Source organism: Rhinichthys klamathensis, unplaced genomic scaffold, assembly GCF_029890125.1.
Source record: "Rhinichthys klamathensis goyatoka isolate OS25496 unplaced genomic scaffold, OSU_Roscu_1.1 h1tg000094l_1, whole genome shotgun sequence".
NCBI classification, from domain to species: domain Eukaryota; kingdom Metazoa; phylum Chordata; class Actinopteri; order Cypriniformes; family Leuciscidae; genus Rhinichthys; species Rhinichthys klamathensis.
Window position 1 is genome coordinate 1,850,084 of NW_026606633.1, and position 27,578 is coordinate 1,877,661.

Here is a 27,578-nt window from a genome sequence, read left to right on the forward strand (position 1 = left end):
AGGCGGCGCTTCATTTGGAAAAATGCTGCGTGTCAAAAAGCTGGCCGATGCCCATCTTTATGCAAATGAATTCCGTCGAACGCGACGCGACTATCCAATAGAAGCAGAGCATATGTAGACGGGGGGAAGTCTCTCGCAGGTCCTCTGTTCTAGACTGGCCGCTGGCTCAAAACCACACCCATAGCGGTAAACTTGAGGAACGCCCATCAAAGTACAAATGTGGGGAGGCGTCACGACACCACGCTACAGTCGTGTCGCAAAAGTGGATCTCTACCGTGATCCACTTTTGCGATACCATTCATTTCAATGGTGAGCGGGCGACTTCCGGCGACACGCGCGACAGCGACCGTTGGCGACTAGATGGGGCGTGTCTGGCGACGCGACAAAGTTGAGAAATTTTTAACTTTATGCAAATGAAGAGCGATTTTCGCGAGCGACAACCAATAGGAGTGGAGCGCACGTGATCCTTCTCCTCAGCCCCTGGGCCTGCAGTGATAGCGGCAAGAAAGCTGATTCGCTGTCTTTTGGATGTCATACTAGTCAACCAGTAGTGGGAACGCCCACTAGCGACCTCATCGCCAGCAACTGGCGACTTGCAGCGAAAAAGTCGCGTGTAGTGTGAACATAGGCCCATAGGCTATTGCTTTTAGGATTAAATTCACTGAACAATCTTAATTGTCACTTATTATCAAACAGGTATAGCCTTATCATAATCTCAAATCTATTTGACTCTTATGTAAATTTGATCGTCACTCCCACAGCTGCTTGCTATTAGAAACACCCTCACAGCAGCGTTATATTTGTGTAATTTGATGCAATGTTTGTAATACAAAGTAAAGTGATATAAATATACAAACATTTATTTAAAAAACTGTGCAGGATTTTTTTAATATGCCCTTCCACAGTCTGTGAAAAGGTTCCGTTCTAAAAAAAAAAAAAAGGCTATACACTAAAAAAAATTGCCAGGAATTTACAGGATTAAAGGTTATTATTTTACAATAAATTACTGGTCAGAAATTTACAGTGAAATTAATGCATGCTGGGTCATTTTCTATGGAAGCGTATTGCATTCACTTGAAGAAAAAAATCTACTCTGTTTTTCTGAATTAATGAGTTAATTATCTCAGAATTACGAGATCATTTTTCATGGAAATTTTTTTTTGCTCTGTTTTTCTGAATTAACGAGTTAATTATCTCAGAATTACTAGATCATTTTTCATGGAAAAAAAGTTTTTGCTCTGTTTTTCTGAATTTCTGAGTTTTTGAGATAATCAAGTCATTAATTCAGAAAAACAGAGCAAAAACATTTTTCCATGAAAAATTATCTTGTAATTCTGAGATAATTAACTCGTTAATTCAGAAAAACAGAGCAAAAACTTTTTTCCATGAAAAATTATCTCGTAATTCTGAGATAATTAACTCGTTAATTCAGAAAAACAGAGTAGACTTTTTTCCTCAAGTGAATGCAATACGCTTCTGTAATTTTCTTATGAGTTACTGTTAATCAATAGCAAAATGATGCTGACATCACAGTGATTTACTGCTCTTGTTTTACTGCGAATTCACATTATAAATATGTCTTTAGCCATGCCACTGTAAGAAATTATATTGTTTAGTACTGTCATTGTTTTGAAGTCACCATAATGGTTAGTGTTCGGATCTTGTACCTTGTATATTCATATTCAAATTTCTGATCTAGTCAAGTCAGAAGTGTGACAAATGAAAACATTTGTTAAAACAATGACAAGCTAGAATAAAATAAGCCAACTGGCTGATTTTAAGCTTCAAACTATAATATTATTAGCGTTATTTCAGCATAAAAATTTACCAATATCTTATTTCAAATTCATATTTTTTTTGTAGATGGATATTTCACATTAGTAAAGCAGCTGCTGAGATGTATCTTTGAAAGGTATATGAGATCATCTTGCAACACAAGATTTTTTCTTCCATCACTGATGCACAGAGATCAATACTCATCATACAAAACAAAACAATGGCACTCGACAAATAATAATAAAAAAGATAAATTCTGAACATTACAAAATAAACAAACAACACAAACTGCTAAAAGTGAACCAAACATAAGTTCAGCACCATAAATAAAACCAACATGAATCAAGAAACTCCACAGCATTATCTGTTCATTCCGCATGCTGCTAAGTCTTTTCTAAGAGAACTCTTGGTCTTTAGACTTCTGAGAACAAGAACCTTAAGCTTCAGTTTGTGTTTTATCAACACATCAAGACAAAAATCAGCACAGCAGCAGCTGGGAAATAGAATCCAAAACACAAAATAAATCATTATTGGCCATCTATAATAGTTACAAAAAGTATAATTATTTTCAGTAGCCTATATTTCAATCTGTATCCATCTGCAAATAAAATATGGAAGACAGTAATGACAATTTGCCCTTTATGAAAATGTATTTGATTAGATTTTATTTAATTAGACAAAAGTAAAATACACTTGTTCGTCAATGATAACAGTAAAGTAAAGGACTTGTTTCCATTACGGTTCTTGATGTTAAGAACAAATTTCACCCCTGTGGACAATGGCATTGTGTAGACCTAGTATTATAATAAATACAAAATTACTACAAAACAATCACAATTGAACACACACACACACACACACACACACACACACACACACACACACACACACACACACACACACACACACACACACACACACACACACACACACACACACACACACACACACACACACACACACACACCATATACTACTACAAATTCAACACTAAAACAACCTAACTATCTTTTATTTGGAGGGATGTTGACAATGACGATTCTGCAACAGTAAATTCTCTGGGGTTTACAAAAACATTAAATAAAATCTCTGGTCAAAGAAATAATTTAAAGCACCATTTGTTCTGTAAGTGTCAGTACTCTGAATGTCTTGAGTGATAATAGTATAACAATTTAATATGCTGTACGTTTAATACAGTTTTTCTGAATTGCTAAAACACATTTCTTGAAACAATCACTCACTTTCTCAAAACCTTAAACACAAAACCAAATTTTCAAACCACATTCAGAGAACCTCTGACTCTTCTGGCAAAATCAAACAATTGCCTCAAAACCATTTTATCTGTGCTCAAAATCAAACAACGCTTTCAGATCATACACACAGTGAGTCAATTTTATAAACACTTCTTCAGATCATTCGTTAGACACTACATAAAAAAATGGAGAACACAAAATCCATACCATGCAGTTACAGAAAAAAAGTATATTGTAAAAAAGTAAACAAATTTGGCAATTACGTAAAAAATTATGGTAATGACAACTTACAGTAGTAAGGTGAATAAATTGTATACAGTATCCACTACAAGTATAGTATTGTACTGAATATTGTACAGTAGTCCTATCGAATGTCTGTATATTCAGCACTTGCATACTGCAAAAGCCAAAAAGGTTACAGTAAAAAACTCTAAATGAAAAACATGTTACAGTAAAGTACACTCAGAAGAGTTGTGCAACTGCAAAATCTAGGTCAATGAGATATTTTATTCTGCTTCAGCATCATGTCTTCATGTTGGTCCGGCCGGAGGACTTTGTCCACATCTCAGACAGACATCTCTGCAGGCAAAGGGAAAAACCCTCTGACCCTACTGACAGATCCAGTCTTGACAACATTCTCCACATCTCGCTCTTCCTCGTCCTCATCCTCTTCCTGCTGGTTCACCTCCTCTTACTCATCCTCTTCCTCCTCTCCCTCTTATATTGTTTCCATCCATTATTGGTATCAACATTCAGTGCAACATTTTGGGACTCTGACCTGACTTATGCACAGTTGATTTGGTCTCATCATTAGAAATAAGTGTGACCAATTTTAAATCGTTGTGTGTAATCGATGACAACTGTGTTGTATTGTGTTTAACTTTCGCCTATACCTGTGTTTAGCATTTTGAAACATTGCATCACATTGTGAAATGTGTTTTAGTGAGTGAGAATGTGTTTAGAGTTTTGCAAAAAGAGTGCATGAGATTTGCAAACAGTGTTTTAACTACCTGAACTTGTTTAATGTTTTACAGAAAGAGTGATTTATTCGACAAATTGGTTTAGACTATTGAGAATTTGGTTCAGAGAATGGGGTTTAGTGTTTTAGCATTTCAGAAAAACTGTAAAATAAACAGTTCCAAGACAACTGGGTCTGAGAAAAGAGTTCAGTTCTATTGAGGAAAGAAAATGAGAGTATACGTCATCGGAAAAATAACTGTGTATGAATATTAACATTCAAAGGAAATCATGACAAATAAAACAGATCGGAGAAGAAAAATCCTGGCTGTCTTCCAATAAGGAAATTGTATTAATAGCAGACGTGTCAAAACAACTATGTCACTGTCTGTCTGTAACCAACCAAAACAAATGCTGTCAATCAGAGATACAATCAGAAATTCCTTTTGGGTTTTTTGTTTTGATTGTTTTTTTTCCCAAGTGAAATACAGGTACAAAATAAAAGGTAAACAACATTAAAAACAGTGTCACTCAGATGACTCAATAAAAAAAAAAAAAAAAAAAAAAAAAAAAAAAACAACCAAGGGATCCATTACATTAAATATTTACTCCAACATAAAAGGTAACCTTTCTAAACAGTCTTAGTAAACCTTTTGGCACACCTGTCTAATAATAAAAATAGATACACCTGTATCTATTTTCTCAGAAAGAAAACCTGCATGGCAACATTTCTGTTGTGTGAGATTACAATCTTTGAGAACAAAAATAAAGTGCATTATTAGGATCATTGCCGTGATTCATGAACACTACAAAAATGGCATGGTTTAAAAGACCTCAATTGACAACAGGGTGCATTGTAGCCGACTTTTTGTTACTTTTATGGTAACATTTGTATCCCAGGAAACTCATGGAGGTGAATCTTCAAGGTTGACATGAAATCAATTAAAATCAAAAGCACTGTTTGCTTATTTCAAACAAATAAATTGAATGTATTTGATTCGATACATTCATAGGTCTTGGATTTAAAAATTGCACTTAAGTGATTCTCCACTGCTTGCTTTATACTGATACTTTGAATAATAATGCGTACGAAACTAAAACAATTACGAATCTAAAACAATCCCTGTCAGAATTCTCTGTAATATTTTGTTTAGTTTTTAAGCTCATGAATTTAGACAAAAGTTTTTGATGAACTGTGCTGGTATTTTCAATTTTGTAAGCCTAGTAACAACTTCTGTAGAAAAAGAAAAACACAAAAACAGTACATGTGTGTGGATTTAATCTATAACAGAACCTAAACAATCTGCATACAATTAGGCTACACTGTTAAATTTTTTAGTGTGAAATTACAGTATTCCAGGTCAATAATTGCATGACTTTCTTAGTAATTCCACAGTAGGACGTCTCCTGATCTGCATATACAAGATATTTCTTGGAAAATCTACATTCAACACTGCATAACCATGGAGGTATGCTATTTTATCTTCTTTACAAAGGACTGTGACATGAACTATTCTCTCACCTATCAGTTTTATGTTACAAAACACTCACTTTATTTAACTTTCTGAAAACCTTGACTTACAAAATGAAGCATTGCTCTGTATCATCAGAGGTTTGCCTGCAGTGACCTCAATATATTATAAACACTTCTAAAGAACTATGATCAAAAATAAGTCATGTGTAACTTACTTCCTTATGCACGTTTGTTGTGGGGCAGGAGAACAATTCAAAGCTGCTATCATAAGACCATTTTTCCCCTTTGACCGTATAACTGAATTCGCCAAAAGAGGGCATTAGAAACCATTTAGCCAACTTAATTGGGCACTAAAATATCTGTTGAGCTGACGGAATCACGGACAACACCTACTATATAAAGAGTCGACTGACAACAAGACACTTACTTTCCCTCTCCGCTCTCCTATAGCTTTAATCAGCATCACGGTAGGTCTAAAACAATAGGTATTGTAATAACTTTATTATATTTGAACTTCAGTAAATGCTTAAGTGTCAATGAACGGAAATTGTTACAAGTCGTTTAAAATTGATGTTATTATTTATATTGGTCGTTTCAGATGTATATTGCGACAGGACTTCTTATTCTTTCATTTGGATCCATGCTGAGGTTAATCTCCTGTTACAGCGATGGAAGCTTTTTGGAGGAGGATCAATGTCAAGCAATGAATATTATCCATCTTGATAGAAGTGGTGCACAAATATCAGCACAAAACACGGAAGCCCGTTTCAAGGTCGAACCAGAAAATGTGACAGTTTCGGAAGGGAATACGGGCCGTATTACCGGTAGATTCTCTCTCTCTCTCTCTCTCTCTCTCTCTCTCTCTCTCTCTCTCTCTCTCTCTCTCTCTCTCTCTCTCTCTCTCTCTCTCTTGAGCTTTATTGGCATGCTTGTACAGTAGCCTATTGGCAAAGCATCGGCCATTACATAAGCAATGAACAAATAATCAATAAAGTCAATAAATCAATCAGTAAACAAATACATGAATACAATTTTATGAACAAGAAATTACAAGAAAAATAATTAGGAATAAAAAAAAAAGCATTGTACATTTGTACCTACATTCAGGCATGTTAAGGCATTCTGGCTGACTCTCTTTGTTTGTGGCAGGCTGTTACATATTTTTCTGCTGTTGTGATTAAGCTAAAGTGTTCTCCCAAAATATGATTGAATTTTTCTGAATTGGGTAATGTCCCCCAAACATAGTTAGTTTATTGTTTTATTAGTGTAAACAAAATGTTTTTTTCAGATGTGTCACTTTAAACTCTCTCATTTTACCACAGTGACCCTTTCGGGTGGATCGAGTAAGTTTGAGGGATTTATGTTGGACTCTCGTCAGTGTGATAACTGTCCGTCTGTAGGTACGTTTAGTTTGGATGACCTGGACAACAGCCAACTCATCTGTGGTGTGAGTCCTGCCGTGCACCCACTTCACACTTAAGTTATTCTTTACACTATGTGTTAAATGTTAGCAGCTATTAATTCATTAAACTAACGTCAACTGTTTATGTGCTATTTCTAGGGCAGTGTCGTTGTTCATATTAATAATTTAAAGAAAAATTCAATCACAGTGTTCTGGACACCCACAGCGGCAGGACTATTTTTCTTCAGGTAGCCTAGTTTTACTGTGGAGCCTAATAAGACGAAATGAAACATAATAGCATCATTATAGTTTTGTTGCGTTTCATATCGTTAGTTTACAAATCTGATCTTCAATTTCCTTTTCAGAGCTGCAGTTGTAGAAGACTTTTTTACGTTTTGGCGAAGGAAGCGGATAGATGTACCGTCCACAACACCACCGCCCTCTGAAACAAGTGCGCATACAAGACTAACTACAAGCCCAACAGAGTCACATGCCACAGGTAAGAAAAAATACTGTAATACGTTATCGTAATTTGTAGTCTACCGTTTTATTTTATTTTATATTTCCAAGTAGTCACCACCATATCAATTCTTATTAAAAGTAATTGCAGTATTCATTATAAATTATTTATCCATGCACATCAATATTTCTTTTAATTTACATGTCTTCGTCATTTTTTTATTAAAATAATGTCCCCTCCCTTATGCCACGACATCTGGGGCCAGTTGCATAAACCACTAAGGCTTGTCTTAAATGTTAGTCATCACATTTTTTTCTTGTAGACGGTTCATAACTTTTTGAGTCAGTAAAATAAAAATGTAGTTTGGACTAATTTAATATTAATGGGGATAGGCATTTTTCAACCTCTTTACCTGATTTGCTAAAAATGAGTCGGAGATTATTTTGGTACAACACCGGAAAAACACTGACCCCAGAGGCCTGTTTCATAAAACAAGTTTACCAAATAAGCCATGCTTATTTCAGTTAGTCTGACTCATTGTCAAATGATTTGGTTTCATGTAGCTAATTTAACATTTCTCAAGCTCAGTCACTTATGCTAGGAGGGCGTAGGTTTGATTTTAAGATTGGTGGAGATATCCCAGGAAGCTGAGGAATCAGGAAATTAATAGGTTAATGTATTAAAGTTTTTAGTCTATGTTGACCTTAACAATAGCCTACGTTAATTAATGAATTCTGTAATGTTATAGGTAACTAATAAAAACAAGGAGGCATTTTAACTTTACTTTACTCCGTTCATAGTGCAATGCAATAGTCAATGTTATACTGTCTTGTTCCTTGCTTTTTGAAGAAGCCAAAAACATGTCTGCATCTGTCATTAAAGGAATAGTTCACCCAAAAATTAAAATTAAAATTTTTAAGTGAAATAACCCGTTAACAGAAATGAACTGTCTGTTGGCATTTGTCATTTGACATGGCACACAGCAATATTGTTAAGTGTCACTTGTGCCATTGTTCTGAGCCATGTTTTCAGTCTCCTAAGAGCACTGAAACTTCTTTCAGCCTCAGCTGATGAGACCTACAGTGGGGAGAACAAGTATTTGATACACTGCCGATTTTGCAGGTTTTCCCACTTACAAAGCATGTAGAAGTCTGTAATTTTTATCACTCTTCAACTGTGAGTGACGGAATCTAAAACAAAAATCCAGAAAATCACATTGTATGATTTATAAGTAATACATTTGCATTTTATTGCGTGACATACAGTAAGTATTTGATCACCTACCAACCAGTAAGAATTCCGGCTCTCACAGACCAACTAACATTCTCTTTAAAGCTCCAGTCCGTTACTTTTTTGGGTTAAAAATTATCCAAAATAAATTTTTGAGCAAGTACATAACCAGCCAGTGTTCAAAACTAACTGCTTGCCTTAGCTCGATTCAAAACGGTAAGCTTGTAATAATGTTTTTAATTCCAGTGGTACTGGTGGATTTCCACGGGAAATTTTAGCATGTCTTTGCTTCATCACGTCACATCTGTTCACATAAAGAAGAAGTCTCAGCTAGTATAAGCTATATGGATGTGAGGATGTTGGAGGTGGAGATTTATAGCCTTTTCTCACAGCACTTGATATAATTTAACTTATTAATTTGATGGCGGATCCAGAAAGGTTCAAATGACAATCACCAGTGACAACTAGAGATTCACCCATTGTAAAATGCAAGACTTTGGACTGAGAGTTTGGAAAAAGAGACTGCAACTGGGCATGCGAAAACACGGATAATGAAGGGCTTTAAATGTAGTCACGCAATGCTGATGTTGTTAACATTAAGAATTTGAGAACAAAATATAATTTGCACGGTTTGACGTGATATGATAAATTATCGTTAGATTTAATCAGTGCGATTTACTGCAATGTTTTTTCCCCTTAGTTGGTCAGAAGAACAAAAGTGGATGTTACTTGTTCAGATGATATTTTAGTGTGAAAAATCTTATGTTGGTCATACTTATGTTGGTCATACTTCTAAAAAGTAGAATCTGTGATTCTGAATCGCAGTATCCACACCGTACGGTGATTGACAGCTGCACATTCTCCTCAAAACATGGGATTCTTCCGCGCTGTGAGGTGCCGAGGTACAACTCACGTAAAGTTGATAATTCCGCGAATGACTGCGATTGCAGATTTCGAACAGAGATGGCGACAAAGAGGAAAAACTGCGGACTGCAGCTTTAAGAAGCCCTCCTGTTCTCCACTCATTACCTGTATTAACTGCACCTGTTTGAACCCGTTACCTGTATAAAAGACACCTGTCCACACACTCAATCAAACAGACTCCAACCTCTCCACAATGGCCAAGACCAGAGAGCTGTGTAAGGACATCAGGGATAAAATTTTAGACCTGCACAAGGCTGAGATGAGCTACAGGACAATAAGCAAGCAGCTTGGTGAGAAGGCAACAACAGTTGGCGCAATCATTAGAAAATGGAAGAAGTTCAAGATGACGGTCAATCTCCCTCGGTCTGGGGCTCCATGCAAGATCTCACCTCGTGGGGCATCAATGATCATGAGGAAGGTGAGTGATCAGCCCAGAACTACACGGCAGGACCTGGTCAATGACCTGAAGAGAGCTGGGACCACAGTCTCAAAGAAAACCATTAGTAACACACTACGCCGTCATTGATTAAAATCCTGCAGCGCACGCAAGGTCCCCCTGCTTAAGCCAGCGCATGTCCAGGCCCGTCTGAAGTTTGCCAATGACCATCTGGATGATCCAGAGGAGGAATGGGAGAAGGTCATGTGGTTTGATGAGACAAAAATAGAGCTTTTTGGTCTAAACTCCACTCGCCGTGTTTGGAGGAAGAAGAAGGATGAGTACAACCCCAAGAACACCATCCCAACCGTGAAGCATGGAGGTGGAAAATCATTCTTTGGGGATGCTTTTCTGCAAAGGGGACAGGACGACTGCACCGTATTGAGGGGAGGATGGATGGGGCCATGTATCGTGAGATCTTGGCCAACAACCTCCTTCCCTCGGTAAGAGAATTGAAGATGGGTTGTAGCTGGGTCTTCCAGCATGACAACGACCCGAAACACACAGCCAGGGCAACTGAGGAGTGGCTCCGTAAGAAGCATCTCAAGGTCCTGGAGTGGCCTAGCCAGTCTCCAGACCTGAACCCAATAGAAAATCTTAGGAGGGAGCTGAAAGTCCGTATTGCCCAGCGACAGCCCCGGAACCTGATGGATCTGGAGAAGGTCTGAATGGAGGAGTGGGCCAAAATCCCTGCTGCAGTGTGTGCAAACGTGGTCAAGAACACCAGGAAATATATGATCTCTGTAATTGCAAACAAAGGTTTCTGTACCAAATATTAAGGTCTGCTTTTCTGATGTATCAAATACTTATGTCATGCAATAAAATGCAAATGAATTACTTAAAAATCATACAATGTGATTTTCTGGATTTTTGTTTTAGATTCCGTCACTCACAGTTGAAGAGTACCTATGATAAAAATTACAGACTTCTACAGGCTTTGTAAGTGGGAAAACCTGCAAAATCGGCAGTGTATCTTGTTCTCCCCATTGTATACTTGCTCTTGTGACTTGTTTTTCGGCGTGAGAGTGGGACAAAGAGAGCGTTGGTCAAAAGAGAGAAAGTCATAATTGCAGTCACTAAACGCCGTTGTATTAGAAATGCAAAAATTTTTTTTTTGCAATTTACTGACAATGTAATATAACACAAAGGTAGCATTTTTAAATGTTAGCAAAAAAAAATGAAAACATTAAAAACTTTACTATTGCAATGTTGATAACTGAAAACTCATCATCACAGTCTGTGGAAAAAGGTCCGTAGGAAACCACAACGATCTAACAATCCAATCAATTCCCAATGGACAAAGTCACTTCCTGCCCTATATTTTTTCTTGTTCGAGAAGCCATCACACTTACATATGACCGAGATTCCCTGGGGGGACACTAGTTGGGGACATATTTTATATTTGTTAACCACAGATGCAGTAAATCCTATTTATATAAATATATTGGAGGCTATTACGTGGATAAAACGTAATCAGTCTCGGTTCTAAAACGCTTATTGTAAAACAAGCTCAACTATTCCTTAGTGTAGGCTACTGAGATAGTCAAATTGAAGTAGCAAATTCAGTATGCACCTTATTGATTGCCCATGGTGTTATACTGCATCTCTGTCAGTGTGTGAGGTGACAACCATAGCTTGCTTATAGGCAGCTGTTTTTATTTGATTCATTTTGTACAATTCTTCTCCATTTAGTGAGTGCTCCACCAAAGAGATGTGTTTGTGTTTTTTTCCTTTTGGAAAAGTTTTCCTGGTGAAAATACTTCTATATTTAATGCACATTGTACTGTTCTCCTTGCATGTACAGATGCAATTTAACAGCCAGCCAAACTCCATCCATAAAGTACAGATGAGTCAGGATTCATCTTAGTCAATGCCAGGTACATTATGAATTAGGAGTAAAACTGTAAATAATAACAAATAACAATAATCAGAACAATAATACAATGACTAGAGAACATTCATGTAGTTCTGAAACTCTTATCTGAAAATACCCCAAATTAAATCAGTGCCATCAATTTACTTAAATGGAATAATCAGATAACAAAGAAATAGCAACAAATACATATTGACTCATATAGTGAAGTTATCACATCAAAGTATAACGGAATCAACACATTGAATGCTATATCAAAGAAAGGCTAATAGCTAAAGGCTATCACAAAAATAACATTAAGTCAAAGCTTCAAATATACCTATCACAAATATATGCAAATATATATCATCAAGCATTATGTAATGAAGAATTAACTTACAGATGATGCTTTTACAAACACAAAACAAAGGATGGCATCCAAAGATCGAGGAGAATCTGACATCTGACATGAAATGTGATCACTTATATTTCTAGAGAACTACCACAGGGGGATGCCAGAACTAAAACAACTATACAAAACAATACAAGTGACAAGTAAACTTGTAGCAGAACACTCCCCGCCAGACATCCTAAGGATGTCTCATTTAAGTCTTAGTTTTCCTTAGGCAACAGAAGAACAACCTCTGTAATTGGTCTGAGATACTTTACTTCCTTTCCAGATCCATTTTTAGTAACTTTCCACTGAACCTTGCGTACTCTCCCATCAGTGCTTGGAAATACTTTGGACACAAGAGCCATAGGCCACTTGTTACGAGGGCTCTGATTGTCTTTTAGAAGTACAAGATCTCCTTCTTGAATGTCAGGTTGAGTACTATTCCATTTGCGACGAATTTGTAGTGTTGGGAGATATTCACGTGTCCAGCGATACCAAAAATTGTCAGCAAGACTCTGCACCTGCTTCCACTGTTGTCTGAACATGTCACTACCTGAGAAGTTCCCAGGAGATGGAGGAGCACCAACCTTCTGAGTCAGAGAAGCATAGCAGGGGTCAGTATAAGAGGTTAGTCAGGGTCTGAGGAGATTGGAACTAAGGGCCTTGCATTAATTATTGCAGAAATTTCAGCCATGAATGTGCATAGGACCTCATGTGAGAGGGGACGAGACCCATACTGCATCAACATTGAATCCAGAATCCTCCTCACTACAACTATCAAACGTTCCCAAGCTCCCCCCATGTGTGAAGCATGGGGCGGATTGAATTCCCATGTGCAGGAGCAGTTGGTGAGGTATTCTTGCATCTCTGGGTCCTTCACCATTTTGGAGAATCACAGTTCTTTGTTTGCAGCTACAAAGTTAGTTCCACAATCTGACCGGAATTGTTTCACAGGCCCTCTAATGACAAAGATTGTATTTGCATTTATACAGCTGGAGGTGTCAAGGGATTCAATTACCTCTATGTGAACAGCTCGCGTGGACATACAAGTGAAGAGAATAGCCCAAAGCTTGCTCTCTGCATGACCTCCACTTGTGCGACAAGCTGAGACTGAGAAAGGACCAAACACATCCAAGCCAACATAAGTGAAAGGTGGGGATGGACTGAGACGCTCCTCTGGAAGATCTGCCATTTTTTTACTCTCCGTATTCCCACGCAACTTCCTACATATAACACATTTATGTATGACACTACTAATAGATCTCTTTCCATTAATCAGCCAGAATCCTGCAGTGAGCAGAGCTCCTTCTGTGAAAAGACGGCCCTGATGCTTCACTTGATCATGGAAGTGACGAATTAGTAAGGTGGAGATATGATGATCTCTCATCACTGACCACAGGTGCATGTGTTAAACAACCACCAACTCTGATTAGCCCATCTTCACCCAGAACAGGATTCAACTTAATTAGAGGACTATTCTGAGAGGTTTCAACATGTCTCATAAGAGCACTGTACTCTCCAGGAAAGACAGACCTTTGGACTGAAAGAAGGATGACCTTTTTGGCTTGGGCCAACTCACTCAAGCAATAAGGTTGATGACATTTATGCCAGCTTATACGTTTGCAGGTCTGTCCTTTAGACATCGAAGTAAAGGATCGGGCAACATGGATCTTTTAACAAAGAGTTCCATGTGGAAAAACACTCAAAACGCTCTGGGTTTAGTGGTTTCTCAGTTATACTTGTGGCAGCAGTGCTCACTTGAGGTAAATGACGAACCTCGGAATCTGTCTCTGGACTCACCAGCTCAAAGGTGTCTTGCAAGGTTAGATCACTTTCCAAAGGTCCATAAAGAAAGTCTGGTCCTGTCAGCCACATGGTGTTTGTAAAAAGAGAAGCTGAAACAGACCTAGAGGCACAGTCAGCTGGATTGTGCTCTGTAGGGACAAAATTCCATTGCTCAATCTTCGATGATTGCCTGTTCTTTGAACACGATTGTGCACATACACATAGAACCCCCTACTCTCATTGTGTATGTAACCCAATACGACCTTGCTGTCGCAGAAAAACTTCACAGAGTCTGGTTTAAAATGAATCTCGTCCAAGATGAAATCTGAAATCTCGACAGCTAACACGGCTGTGCAAAGTTCTAACCTAGGGATAGTAGGTTCATCTGGAGGTGTCAATTTAGCTTTACATAAGACGAAACCAACGTTGGTCTGTCCATGTTCATGAATAGTCTTGAGGTATGTTACTGCTCCAATAGCTTTGAAAGAGGCATCTGAAAATATGCACAGCTCTGTAAATTTTGCTTTTGAGAGTGACTTCAGGCTATATGTCCTCTGAACATGAATTCTCTCCAGGTCTTGCAATGAATTTCTCCACATTTCCCACTCTCTGCATTTATCTTCCGAGAGGGGCTCGTCCCAGTTATCTATTCCCTTTGACAGCTCTCTTAACAAGAATCTTTCATGAATCGTGACAGGTACTGCAAAGCCCAAAGGGTCGTACAAGCTGTTCACAGTGGAGAGAATGCCACGACGAGTCAAAGGTTTGTTGTTATCTGGTGAGTGGAATGTAAAGGTATCTGTTGATATTCTCCAGTTTAGGCCAAGACTACATTGAGCAGGCATGGTTTCATCTCCGAAATCAAGATCTTTGACACCTTCAGCACAGTCTTCAGGTGGAAAGGGTGCCAACACCAGTGGGCTGTTTGACATTATCTTGTGGAGTCTTAGATTCGATTCTGCCAGGGACGGTTGTGTCCTCTGAAGTAAATCAACAGCTTCAAAGGCAGTCGGAAATTATCTCAGACTGTCGTCCACATAAAAATCTCTCTTCACAAAGTTATAGGTGTCAGTTCTATGCATAGGCTCTCCTTCTTTGGCAGCCCGATGCAGTCCGCAGATAGCCACTGCTGGGGAAGGGCTATTTCCGAATACATGGACTTTCATCCTACATTCAATTACATCCTTGTCGGGATCATTGTCACGGAACCATAGGAACCTTGAAAGATCTCTGTGGTTTTCTTTCACTGTGAAACTGTGGAACATCTGCTGTGTATCAGTCACAGCAACAGGCTCCTTCCTGAATCGAGTCAGCACACCTAACAAGCTGTTGTTTAAATCTGGTCCTGTCAAAAGGACACTATTCAGAGACAGACCCTGATATTGGGCACTGGAGTCAAACACCACTCTGATTTGGTTGGGCTTTTTTGAACGATAAACCCAAAAGAATGGTAAATACCAGCGTTCCTGGTCATCACAGGGGAGAAGCATACTCGGCATGATCATTTTCAAACAACCTTTGCATGAAGTCTGTAAATTGCTGTTTCATCTCTGTTTTTTTCAGCAAAGTGCGACGAAGACAGCAGAGCCGAGTGAGAGCATGCTCTCTGTTATTGGTAAGTTGAGGCCTTGGGTATCTGAAAGGAAGTGGACACACCCAGCTATTCTTACTATCTCTGGAAAACTCACTGTCCATGATCTCCAAGAAGAGATGATCCTCAACAGATAGAGCATGCTTGTTGTCATCCCTTTTGCGCCTGAACACCGAACAGCCAAGGTGATTTTCTCTGCTTGCACCCTTGTAGAAATAAGGGATACCTTGTAATTCAGCTGTGAGACCTAAGTTATCCTTCAAGTTAATATGACTTTGACATGGTGGAAAGTAGGAGGTTCTACCATTGTCCAGCACATGTGTCTTGTAACTCAACACACTTGGTTTGTGAGAATTACCCAAGCATACATCTCCAACTATAAGCCAGCCTAAATCTGTTTTAGTAGCAAAAGGTGCATTATGAGGCCCATTTATCTGGCGTCTCCCCTTATGGACTCTCAGAGCATCACAACCGAACAGCATGAGGATCTGGGCACTGTCATCCATTTCTGGAATCTCAGAGGCTATTCTTCTAAGATGAAGATGATTTTGAGCGACCTCTGGAGTAGGTATTGCTATGCCCTGTTATCTGGAATATCATTGCATTCGATTAGAGTAGGTAGAGCCAGGTTAATATCACCGCTAATTGGCTCTATCTGAAATCCATCAGCTCTCCTTCCAGAAGCTTCAATAGTTCCGGCAAAGGTTTTCATGAGATAAAGAGAAGCTGGAGTATTAATGCAGAAAAGCTCGAAAAACTCTGATCTTACTAGTGACCTGTTGCTCTGGTCATCGAGCATTGCATACATTTTATTCAAACGTCTTTTTATTAAAGGATATGATTTAACATACAATTCACTTGTACATTCAGAGAATTTTTTTATAACTAAATAAAAATAAAAACAGTAAAAATAAAGTGGTACAACATTAAAACAAGACAAAGCAAGACAAATAATGACAATACAAAAAACAAAAACAATAACAAGAACAACCCCACACTATCCCCACTCCCTATCCGCCCGCCTAACCCCTTCCTATGTATCTCCACCCCATCCACCCTTCCTCGTAGAGACCTTCACTCAAAAACCATTACAATTGTCATATATTGTGTGTTAGGATGTGGACTGTTGTACTGGATTTTTAGTTTTTAGGTATGATATGAGGGGTTTCCATGTTTTATTGAATAAGTTGAGCCTGTCTCTTAGCGTATACCTTATCCTTTCTAAATGAAGTGTGTTAGTTAAATCCTCTAACCACATCTTAGAGGTAGGTACAGTTGTGCTCTTCCATAAAATGAGGATTAATCTCTTTGCTATTATGAAACAATAAGAAAGAAAACGCTGCTGTGCCGCACTCAATTTCCTGAAGGTCTCAGATATTCCAAGAATGATGAACATGGGCTCAGGTTCGATTAAAGTATTTATGACCTCAGACATAATGTTACATATCAATCCAGAACAATTGGACCCTTGGGCATAGAGCAAAACTATGGAGAAGTGTTGCTACGGAAGAGTGGCACTTATCACACGTAGGTGACACCTCTGGGTATATGTTATGTAGTTTCTCCTTTGAGTAATGAAGCCTATGTATAATTTTAAATTGGACAAGACAATGTCTTGCGTTATCTGAACAATTATGTATGCTTTCAAGACTTTCTTTCCATAAATCATCTGGAATAGATTCACCAAGTTCCTCTTCCCACTTACGTTTATAATTCTCAGTCGATGGGGAGCTTATTTATACGAGATTGTTATAAACGCGGGATATGAGTTTACTTTCATTAGGAGACAATTTCAGACAGTCATCTAATTTAGATTGTGGTTCAGTCTCAAATTCTTTTAAGTATTTCCGAACGTAGTCCCTGACTTGTAGGAAACGAAAGAAGTTATTGTTCCCCAGCTCATACTTCCTCTGTAATTGTGTGAATGAAGCAAAGACGCCTCCCACGTATAAGTCACCAATACATTGGACACCCCTCTCACTCCATGTAGAAAAGACTCCATCCAGACTGGAGGGGGCAAATGTGTGATTTCTAGTGATGGGTAACAGAAGAGAGATTGGTTTAAGATGAAAGGTGGTCTTGATTTGTTTCCAGGTACAGATCATACTATGTATGATGGGATTGTTATTATACAGGGACTTATTAACCGCGGCTGGAGCTAGTAGGACCGCGGCCAAAGAATACGGCTGACAATCCTCCCGCTCCAGCATTAGCCAATCAGACATTGGAATTGATTTGTCCAACCAAAAGGTAAACATCTTAATCGCTGAGGCCCAGTAGTATAACAAAAAGTCTGGGAGCGCCAATCCCCCGTTTGGCTTTATCCTACAAAGATGCTTTTTACCTATTCTGTGAACCTTGTGTCCCCACAGGAAAGGGACTATTAAAGAATCTAGGTGTTTAAAAAAGGATTTTTTTTTAAACATTGGGATGTTTTGAAATAGGTATAACAATTGTGGGAGGAAAATCATCTTTATAGCATTAATTCTCCCAATTAAAGAAATTGGGAGTGTGTCCCAGAATGATATTCTAGCCTGTAATCGCTCTATTAGAGGGGGGAAGTTTGCCTGGAATAGAGATGAATATTGCTTTGTCACTTCTATCCCCAAATAAGTAAATTTCTCTGGAGAGACTGTAAATGGAAAGCGATCTAGGTGTGCTAAGTCACTCATATGTACTGGCATTAAAACGCTTTTAGTCCAATTGATCCGATAACCCGAAAAGGTCCCAAACAGGTTGATTTTGTCGAGAAGATTTGGGATGGTAATTTGAGGTCGCGTTATATATAAGAGGATGTCATCTGCGTATAATGATATCTTGTTATTTGTGTCTTTGGTGGAGTATCCATAAATCTGGGGTTCCATTCTGATACATTGGGCTAGAGGTTCGATAGCCAGCGCAAAAATTAAAGGGGATAATGGACACCCCTGCCTTGTCCCTCTATGTAAGCTAAACGAGGAGGAAATTGTCCGGTTTGTTAGGATTTGAGCCGTGGGATTTTTGTAAATGAGTTTAATTAGTGACAGAAACTTATTTCCGAAATTGAACCTATTAAGAACTTCAAATAAGTAACACCACTCAATCTGGTCAAATGCCTTCTCGGCATCAAGTGCAAGTATGACAAGATCAGTAGGTGGACCTCTCTTTGTGTATATAATATTGAAGAGACGTCTAAGATTGAAAGTAGCACTCCTATTTGGTATGAAACCTGTCTGGTCCATATGAACTAGCTTTCCCACTAGAAGATTCAGCCTGTTAGCCAATATCTTGGCAAATAATTTCCCATCTACATTAAGGAGGGAGATAGGACGATAAGCGCCTACTTCCTGTGAGTCTTTCCCTTTTTTGTGAATTAATGTGATCACAGCCTGAGTTAAGGTTGGGGGTAAATTACCCTGTGTCTGGGCATGTTCATATAATTTCAGCAGGTAAGGGGATAGATTTTCACTGAATGTTTTATATAATTCCCCTGAAAGTCCATCAGGACCAGGTGTCTTATTACTCTTTAGGGAGGCGATGGCGCTCCGAACCTCTGCAATTGTGAGGTCAGAATTCAAAGAATCACAATCTTCCTCGCTCAATCTGGGAAGCTCACATTTGTCTAAAAAAGCATTAATAGTTACAGAGTCTGAAGTGGTCTTTGAGGTATACAAATCAGTATTAAATTCAAGAAACCTGTTATTGATATCTTTAGCAGGGTTCTTGCAGGTTTCAGTTTGTTACATTTAAGACCTTTTTAAGACCTTTTAAGACCATTATGTGTGAAGTTTAAGACCAACACGACACATAAATTGAAACATTAGAATGATCCCAAAAATTCTTAAACATATTTTAAGTTTGTAAAATACACACACTGACTGATGTCTATGGAAGCGGCAATAATAATCCTTTCCATTATAATAAGACGACACGTTTTATTCATATCAGATACACATTGTGTAAGTAGCTTTACATTTTACACTATTCTTCTCCCAGTTCTCCGGCCAGTTTCATGTATTTCGTGAGAAGTTGAGGAATTGACGTGTTGTAAACTAACATGGCGCCGCCCATCGCACAAACAGCTCAACTAAGAAGGTGTTTAAACAACAAAACACATCCACTTGCACATATTTGACAATCGGAATATCAGTGTTTCATGTTATAGCTAATACATTTGTGAATATTTTGAATAGAAAAGGGAAAATGACATCAAAGCAGATCATCATTCATTCAGCACTGTGTTGTGGTTGCGCTGTGTCACGTGACAAGCAATGACGCGTCACCATGGAAACATTAAAGTGACAGGTTCTAAATAACGGTCGCCTAGAAAAACTCACGCTGGGGATCAGTTAGAATATTTTAAACTTACGTGTGAAAGGGTTAAATACAAAAACAACAAACAAAAATAAACACAAATTAACAATGGTAAATTATTTAATGGATTTATTATTTTTAGTAAACTGTTGTTTTTTTTGTTAGAAACTCACGCTTTCGGATGACGTGGTCGTTGAGCGCCCTCAGGCGACCGTTATGATTACATTCAAATGACTACACAATTTACAGATGATTATTGATTAACGAATATTTTTAAATCATCCACCAAATTATCATCTCTTTCTTGCAGTTTAATGAGTAAACAACGAACATCAAGACATACGGTCCGCTAATGGTGTTAATTAGATCTCTCTTGATGAAGTCCGCTATACCAAATTTTGTTTGGTACACACACTTCCCAATGATCTTTGAAAACTACGCGCTCGACGACAGCCCTGACTTAACGTTGCACGAATTCGGCGGGCAGGTAGCTAGTGAATCAACTTCCTTCACTTTATTGGCGGCGCGGGTTACATAACGCCACCTACTTTACAGGAGTTATACCTGCAGTGATCACGCAATGGGATTATCATCATCACGTAGCCTACTAGAAAATAAACAAAACAACCAAAGTTTTATTTTCGGCGGACAACGTTTGACCACAATTAACAAAATGAACGGAGGTAAGAATTTTAAGACTTAGGTAAATTAAATTTAAGACCTAAACTTGTGTTTTTTAGACTTTTTGAGGCCTTAAATTTCACTTTCTGAATTTAAGTCTTTTTTAGACTTTTTAAGACTCCGCGGGAACCCTGCTTTAGGTTTTGTAAGTATTGTATTATTGTGGGCTTTTATCTTGTGTATTGTTCTGTCGTTTTCCAGCAAGTACAAATGATTTGTTTTGCTACAAGTTATTCACAAGTTTTAGTCAAGAATGTGACTTTTCCAACAGAAATTTGTATGCACATGTTTTTGTGTAACAAAATTATTTTTCTCAATGACATGGAAAATGTTAGGATTTTTTTGCTTTTATTTTTCATATCTTAAAACTGCTGTCTTACATTTTATATAGATTTGTTTTATTTGTGCAAAAAAATACAGAATAAAAGCATGTTTGATAACAAAAAGTGCATTATGAAGTCATTATTATCTTAACCTGAAAAATGCAGTAAATGTTATAATTAAGTCAATTTCATTAATACAAACGAGTAAATTCTGCTTAATGTAGCGACACTGACTTGGTTTGGGGAAATTATTTAACTCAAATGGGGAATATTATTCATTAGATAATGACTATGTAATCGCATACATAAATTAAATTATCCCAAATAGGGAATGGACTAATCATTACCATATAGGAATAATTAGCACGATTGATCGTAGTAATTATTGATATATGGGTCAGTTAAGTCAGATTAATTATCAGGGTCAATTTACATGTGATTCCAAATTAGTTTGTCATGCATCCTGGTTCGTCCTGCGAACCGGAGATGAAAACTTCCTTATATCACAAGATTACCTGCCTGTATACCGAGTGAATATTTTCCGCTGGCCACACGGAAGTATCTGCTCGTATACGGCACTTTCAGATGTTTAAAATAGTTAACCGAGGTAGAGCTTTGGTAACTTTACAGACCTTTGACATATTACAGAGACTTCAATCATGGGACAATGAGACAGATTCGATTCAAAGGATTATGGAATTTAATAACACAATACTAAGGGTTATATAGACTACTAAAAATCACGCAGGAGTAAATAATATGCATATCAAAACAAACAATTAATACAGGATTGCAATATGACGTATTTACAAAGACACAGTTAGAGTGAGAGAGAGTGAGAGAGAGAGAGAGAGAGAGAGAGAGAGAGAGAGAGAGAGAGAGAATGTGGGTGTGAGAGAGAGAGAGAGAATGACAGGACAGTTCAAAACAGTTCAACAGAGACCCAAAGGATTCCAACATTAATCTAGACAACTTTAAGCAGCACTTAATTGAGATTTGTACGTTACTTGATTTAAACACGGTCCCTTTGTGTTGAGTTGTGTTACAAAGGCAGCGTGGTTGGAGTTGTCTGGCACGTCTTCCGGTAGGAGGCAGATGTTTGCGATTGCTTCAGCTGCGGCCCGTACGAGAGGCGATTAATCTTAAACTTGTTTCGTTCTTGAATGAAACCGAACTATCAACTGAGGTAGATCGAAAGAAAGCAACTTAGATTTAAAACAAAGTAGAAAAACGACGAAGAAGGAAAACTCCGGCTGGAGTTTAGCAGGAAAGTTTAGGAATCTCTCTCTGGCGTAGGAAACTGCGAAGAGGAGAAGGTGACGGTCTATTTTGAAGGGGCGCGGGACACGCCTTTCTCACGTGTTTGATCCAATCGTTTTGCAGGAGGGCGGGTCGGCAGACCTTGTGATTCACGCCCTCCCGGATCATGTGCATAGGGGATAAAACTTGTTCGAAATACACTTCTAAACTAGTATTAATAAAAGCATGCATCATATTACATTCTGGGTTGACGATTCAATCTTCTTTGATTATTCTGATTACAACCATACCAAATTCGGCATTCCTAGGGCTTAGTGAAATGCAGATACATGATTTTCGTGATTAAAACGGATGTTAAATTGATCACATATCATAAAAGCTTACGGTTATACCAGTTTTGTCACCAGGGAATCATGAAAACACAACCACAAAACATTATACATTTACAAAAGGGGATTTTGATCCCATGTGTTCAGAGTGTTCCGTGTGTGTAAATGGGTGTTCAGAAGTTCAACCAGCGTTGGTCACGCGGTGAATTTGTGATCGAGTCCAGTATGTATGTGTGTGTGTTCATGCGTATGTATGTATGTTCAGAGTTCATTGACCGATGGTGACGGGGGGTGAACTCGCGACCAGTCCCGTGTGAGCGTGTGTGCTTCGAATTTGATGAGTTTAAACAACTGCTACAATGGCCAGTTGTCTAATCTTACAATTCTCTTCTGTGTGTGTAAGCGAAAAACCCCAGGGGGATTCCACGTGTGTGCGCTTATCTGAATGGACAATGTTCGTCTTGTCACCTTCGGAGGGGTTCTTCCACGTGATTCTGATTCTAAGATGGGCCCTTTGGTCACATGTCTGTGTCAGCGTGATAAGCAATGCATTTCTTTGTTTAACCATTCGTGGCAAGCGCCAGTGTGTGAATCAGAGTCAGTGATTCAATCAAATCCAAGCCCCATTTGCTTTGTGTGGCAAATTACAACAGAGAGACTTTGTGATTGACTCGGTAACCTAATCAACAGTCCCAATGACCCTTACTTTTGTCATAGTCTCTGAATTAAAAGAATGCAAAACCAGCAGTTTAAGAAAATGGCAGATCTGACCATGGCTACATTCCCCCTTTGATGGTTCGACAGGACCCGTGGGAGTGGACCTCGTTGGACCATCACGATTGCCTTGGTCAGATGGCAGGCAAATCATGGAGGTCGGACTCTGCAGATGATGGTTAGGGCTGAGGGCTCAGCTCTATGAGGTCCTCCGCGTTCGCTAGCGGGGAGTCTTCTTTCCGAGGGGCCTTACGGAACCCCACGGACATGGCTTGGGTGAGCCTGGCTGTAGAGGCTCGCATCTCGTTGACTCGTCGGTACAGGACGTAGGCCAGGCCCAAGGTTAGGGTGTGGCCGATGATTGTTGAAATGCATACAGCAGTGTCAGCGGCGGTCCATGTTTGGACGACTGGTGAGGCGTTCAGGATAGGCATTCTGGACAAGGCTTGGAGGGCGGTGTCCAGGGGAGCGATGTCGACGATCTGTGACCCCCCTTCCTGAATCCATTTCTCCAGCTCTGGGTCGAGGGTGAAGTTGCGATCCTTAAAGAAGGATGAAATCTCTAGTTCGGATTGGTATTCTTCACTCGGGAGGTGGTACAAGGCTAGGTCGTCCAGGTGGAGGATGGCTCCTCGTGGAACTTGGATCCACATGGTCTGGTTCAGCAGGTTGACACGCGTAGCGGTGTCGTGTTGATCGTAGGTCAGTGTCGCTGACCGTACTGGAGTGTTAACGAGCCATCGGTTTTCCACAATCTCGGCTTGTGTCTCGGTGACTTGGCTGCGGGGTTTAGCATCCGCCGGGCAACGTGCGTCGCTGGCCAGATGTTGCAGGCCGCAGATCCCATCAGTGTTGTCTCTGAGGAACGGCTTGCTAGGGCAGAGATAGTGGATATCTTTGGTGCGGGTGCACATGTGCAGGTTTGGGGCTAGGTACAGCTGAGGGTCGCTGTCGTGGTAGGCTACCACGTCAGGTGTCCGTACCTTGAAGTAAGTATTGCTCTGCCAAAATCCCACTTTGACAATGTCTTTGAGTCGGTAGATTCGGCTTGATTCTATGATGGGTAAATTCAAGAGGAAGCCTACCTCTCGCTGTGCGGGGTCAACGTACAGTGGAATGGCACTGCCCAAGGAGTAGGCAAGGTGGGTTTGGATCGGGTCAATGGGTGTGGTTATGGCGGAAGCCAGCACGGTTTGCACCAGGCTTAGGGGTATCAAATATGGCGGGATCCTACCCATGGCTAAGCTGTCCATGGAGGAACTTACTTCTCGGAGCATGTCGGTCATTAGTGCTGTGACCAACTGTGTTTGGGCAAAGTCGTTTTGGAAGACCGTGAACATCTGCTTCATGGAGCTCACAGTCTGATTCAGCATGACGCTATGAGTGTTGAGGATTGTCACGGTTCCTCTCAGTGTCTTGCCAATGGTTCGCAGGGATTCGCTCTGTGTGGTGAGTTGTTCTTTCAACTGTGGAAGCTCGGTCTGGATTTCGGCCACGTGTCGTCGCACCGTGGCTATGTTCACGGCGTTGACACTGGACATGCCAATGTTGAACACGGCTGCAGCGGCCCCGAGCAGCGCTCCCAGGAACCGTTTGGAACGTTTGTTGTGTCCTCCCAATTCCGCTTGGGTGACGGTCATCTTCTCGAGTTGTTTCAGCATGTGCTCGACGTCGGCTTCGGCGTGGTTGAGGGCGGCTTCTGTCCATCGCGCACCTGCCCAACTGTACTGTGCCACCGAGCTTGGGTAGTGCGCCCGGTAGACATTTCGGGGGTCCAGTCACACATACACTTTCTGTGTGTGCGTTCGGCAGTTAGTGATCAGGAGTCCTGGTTGGTCCCTCAACACGATGCCCGAGGCCGGTCCTGGTGAGATGACGTCGGCTGGCGGCTGGCCTCTGGTCGACTGAAGGCACATGAGGACTATCAACAGCAGCATCCTATTACAGGCAAGAGAGAGAGAGGTATGGAGGAGCAGGGGAGAGAGAAAGGCACAGGTCAGCGAGGTTTGTCCCGGGTTGTGTGAGACAGTCTTTCGCTGCGATGACGGCGGTTGAGTTTTAGCTTGCATTGGCCCCTCCCTGTCTGTCCCTGCTAGTGGCCACATGTCTTTTGATCTGATTGCAGTGGACCCATTTGAGAACTGGTTCTCTCTGTCCCCGTTTTAGCTGGATTTGGTATGCAACGGGGGAGAGTTTGTTCACAATCTCGTGAGGTCCCGTCCAGTGGGGCAGGAACTTCTTTGACAGCCCCCGGGGTGGCGGGGCGAAGATGTAATACAGGACTTTGTCGCCCACATTGAACTCGTGGTGAGATGCCTTTTGGTCATAGTATGCTTTCTGGCCTTCAGCGCTGCTTTTCAGGTGTTGCTGGGCGAAAGCGAAAGTTGTTTTCAGGTGTTTGTGGAGCTCATCCAGGTACTGGAACGTGGTGTAGGCGGTGACGAGGTTGTGGTCTCCTGGTTGGTACAACAGGTGTAGTGGCAGAGTCATCTGCCGCCCGGTCATTAGTTCAAACGGGGACACCCGTGTTGATTCCTGCGGTGTGGCTCGGAGGGCCATCAGCACAAGGGGAAGTTTCACGTCCCAGTCTTTCTGGTTAGTCGACACGTACTTTCTTAGCATGTGGACCACCGACTGGTTAGATCTCTCAACTTGGCCAGATGAGGTTGGCTGGTGCGAAATGTGCAGTCTAGCTTGTACCCCTAGACATCTCCAGATCTTTTGCATGATCTCGGCAGTGAAGTGGGTACCTCTGTCTGAGTTGACTCTTAGTGGCAATCCGAACCGGGAGAAGATGTGGTTCATCAGGAGGTATGCCGTTGTTTGGGCAGTGTCGTTAGGTGCTGGCAGACACTCTACCCACTTGGTAAACTGGCACACCACCGTGAGAAAGTACTTGTTGCCTCTTGTTGACCTGGGCAGGGGACCTACCCAGTCGATTTGGAGGTCTGACCATGGGAACGTGATTCCTCTGCGTTGCAGTGGGGCTCTGTGATTTAGGTTTGCTGGTTGAAATTGACAGCAGACCAAGCATTCTCTCACATACTCTGCCACATCTTGCTGCATGCCTGGCCAGTATGCCACCTGTCTGAGTGTGTCACACGTGGCTCTGGTACCGTGGTGTCCAGCATAGGGTGTGTTGTGGGCGTGCATTAGCATCACCCCCCTTTGGCACAGTGGCACCACGAGCCTAGGCGGTGTGGTGCCATCGGGGTCAAACCATAGAATGTCGTCCCTCACACGCAGCATATGTCTGGAGTTGTGTAGATGTCTGAGGTATGAGTCGTCCGCTAAGGCTGTAGGTGAGACAGGGTGGCAGGCGGGGTCAGAGAGGTGGTCAAGAATTGTCTTTATAGCAGTGTCTGTGGCTTGCATATCCGCAATATCGTTGTTAGAAATTTGCGGTGTTAGCGATAGCGGCTGTGAAGCTGGTGCTGTCGCAGGCAAGGGCCGTTTGCTGCGGGTTAGTACCGCCACATCGGGTGTTGGTGTGGGGTTTGGGGGTGACCACAGCTCACCGTGGAGGGCGCCCGCTTTGGCAAGGGCGTCAGTGTGGTCATTAAAGTCTTTGTCTAGGCCTGGCAGTTTTGAATGTCCCTTTACCTTCTTCCAGTACACGGTGACATCGTGTGTTGTTGTGATGTTATCACATTCCTGGAACAGGTGTTGGTGTTTGACAGGCTTGTTGTTTGCTGTTTTGAAACCATTTCGTTTCCAGATCGGGAGATGGCACACAAAACTGAGTCTGACATAGTTAGAGTCTGTGCAGATGAGAAGTTCACTGACGTTATGGGCCGATGCGATTTGCAGAGTTATGAGAATGGCTGCCACCTCTGCATACTGGGATGACTGGGGGCCCAGTTTGAAGCGTTGTGGTGGGCATGGGTGGTTGTCAACCCACAGTACCCCTGCACCTGCCTTTAGGATGCCCTCGTGGTTGTAGGAGCATCCGTCGACGTAAGCTGTGGGCATGCCTTCGCACGCATTCTTGTCAAAGTACCTGTGACAGGTCAGTTGTGGCTGTTGGGGCTCTGGTGTGTCTAGCATCGCAGCAGGTGAGTCGTCGGAGCAGGTCTGACATGCAGCCAGGCCGTTTCCCAATGCCGACTTGTGATTCTGTGCATATCGTGCCTCGACATCTCGTCCTTGTAGAGCCATTAACCACGTGGCTATGCGTGCATTGGTGACCACGCCGTTTCGGATGCGTTGGCTGTTGAGGTACATCACAGGCTGGTGGCAAGTGTCAATGATAACTTTCTGTGCTCCAATGTAGTTGGAGAAACGCTGTATGGCCCATACCGTACAGAGCAAAGCTTTTTCACAGTCTGAGAATTTACACTCTGGAGGGAGAAGCGTCTTGCTGGCATATGCGGCCACCTTTTTGTCTTGATCGTGCATTTGGTATAGGCCCGCACTGAGACATTGGTCAGAAAATCCTGCTTCC

The 27,578-nt window shown here is 40.8% G+C and overlaps 3 protein-coding genes across 3 annotated transcripts in view; 2 read left to right on the forward strand and 1 right to left on the reverse strand.

Annotated features, from left to right (window-relative positions):
- smim24 (small integral membrane protein 24) overlaps positions 1-27,578 on the reverse strand; it is a 219,005-nt gene that overhangs the window by 60,551 nt on the left and 130,876 nt on the right. The gene's annotated exons all lie outside the window — the stretch shown is intronic.
- Positions 5,450-27,578, forward strand: part of LOC130086109 (uncharacterized) — a 92,823-nt gene continuing 70,694 nt past the window's right edge. The window contains exons 1-5 of the mRNA XM_056252260.1: positions 5,450-5,455; positions 6,059-6,284; positions 6,732-6,907; positions 7,022-7,110; positions 7,228-7,361. Coding sequence (XP_056108235.1) covers positions 5,450-5,455; positions 6,059-6,284; positions 6,732-6,907; positions 7,022-7,110; positions 7,228-7,361 — 631 coding nt within the window. The remainder of the gene's footprint in view (positions 5,456-6,058; positions 6,285-6,731; positions 6,908-7,021; positions 7,111-7,227; positions 7,362-27,578) is intronic.
- Positions 5,855-27,578, forward strand: part of LOC130086183 (uncharacterized) — a 196,946-nt gene continuing 175,222 nt past the window's right edge. Inside the window, exon 1 of the mRNA XM_056252383.1 lies at positions 5,855-5,898. The gene's annotated coding sequence lies outside the window, so the exon portion shown is untranslated. The remainder of the gene's footprint in view (positions 5,899-27,578) is intronic.